Raw genomic sequence first — 969 nt, forward strand, 5'->3', positions numbered from 1 at the left:
AAAAAAATTATTTTCTCCCTTCCTCTTTTTTCTTCTATTTTAGCAAACCAGTCCTGTAAGTGCAATGCTTGTGCTGGTGAAGTCATTAACAGGACCTAGAGAATATATCGTGGACCTGGAGATGCTGACAGTCAACAACCTAGGAACCTTTCGCACAAGTTCAGTATTAAGATTGACAATAATAGTGGGGCCATTTTCATTTTAGTCTTTTCAAAGAGTCCATTATAGGCGTTTAAATCAGCCAAAGAATACTGTTACCTTAAAGTACTATTTTATTTATAGACACATCTAGTACATCTACATCTATATACTGTACACTCACCACACTCACCAATAATTCAAACAATTACACATGGTATAAAGTGGGCATTTAATCTGTAAAGATTCAAAGTTTGTCTTTATTACTGTATGTAAATTAGACATTAATGCACTAAACTGGTCTTCTTCAAGAAAACTAAGCATACTCTATCCAGTGAAATTTTGATTCTTTTCTGTAACAGTGGGACCAAGCAATTATTATTTTCTGTGGTGCTTAAGGAAACTTACTATAGCTCCACTGACAGTCTCATGAGGAGGCAGCCATTATAACATTGAATGGCAATTTCAAGAATGAGTTTTTTAACTGCTTTGTAAGAAAATGGAAAAAGTCAATAAAGATATATTTCTTTAGAAAATGACGACCTACCATATTTCTGTTTATTTTCATGATCAGTCTTAACATGTTTGTTCATTACATAGTAATAAATCATTATTGTATGATATGCTGGTTTCTGTAGGATATTTTAAATTTTGTCAGAAACTTTTGATAATAAATGTAAAAAAACAGTAAGCAAAAATCCCAAAGTAAATAAGGTATCCTCTAGAAAATTATTATATTGAGAAATCTACAGGGAGGCGATAAGAAAACAAATTCTTTCTAAATCATACCGGAGTTGACCTGAAAAAGCAAACATAGTATCTTAGTTTGAG

General features: G+C 31.9%; 1 protein-coding gene across 3 annotated transcripts in view; it reads left to right on the top strand.

Moving 5' to 3' along the window:
* The window catches only part of EFEMP1 (EGF containing fibulin extracellular matrix protein 1), a 68,186-nt gene extending 67,509 nt beyond the window's left edge, over positions 1 to 677 (top strand). For all 3 annotated transcript variants that reach the window (XM_066378239.1, XM_066378238.1, XM_066378240.1), the window contains exon 11: positions 44 to 677. In XM_066378239.1, coding sequence (XP_066234336.1) covers positions 44 to 205 — 162 coding nt within the window. In that variant the 3' untranslated portion in view covers positions 206 to 677. The remainder of the gene's footprint in view (positions 1 to 43) is intronic.
* Positions 678 to 969: the final 292 nt, after the last annotated feature.

The sequence above is a fragment of the Saccopteryx leptura genome, chromosome 3, assembly GCF_036850995.1.
Source record: "Saccopteryx leptura isolate mSacLep1 chromosome 3, mSacLep1_pri_phased_curated, whole genome shotgun sequence".
NCBI lineage: Eukaryota > Metazoa > Chordata > Mammalia > Chiroptera > Emballonuridae > Saccopteryx > Saccopteryx leptura.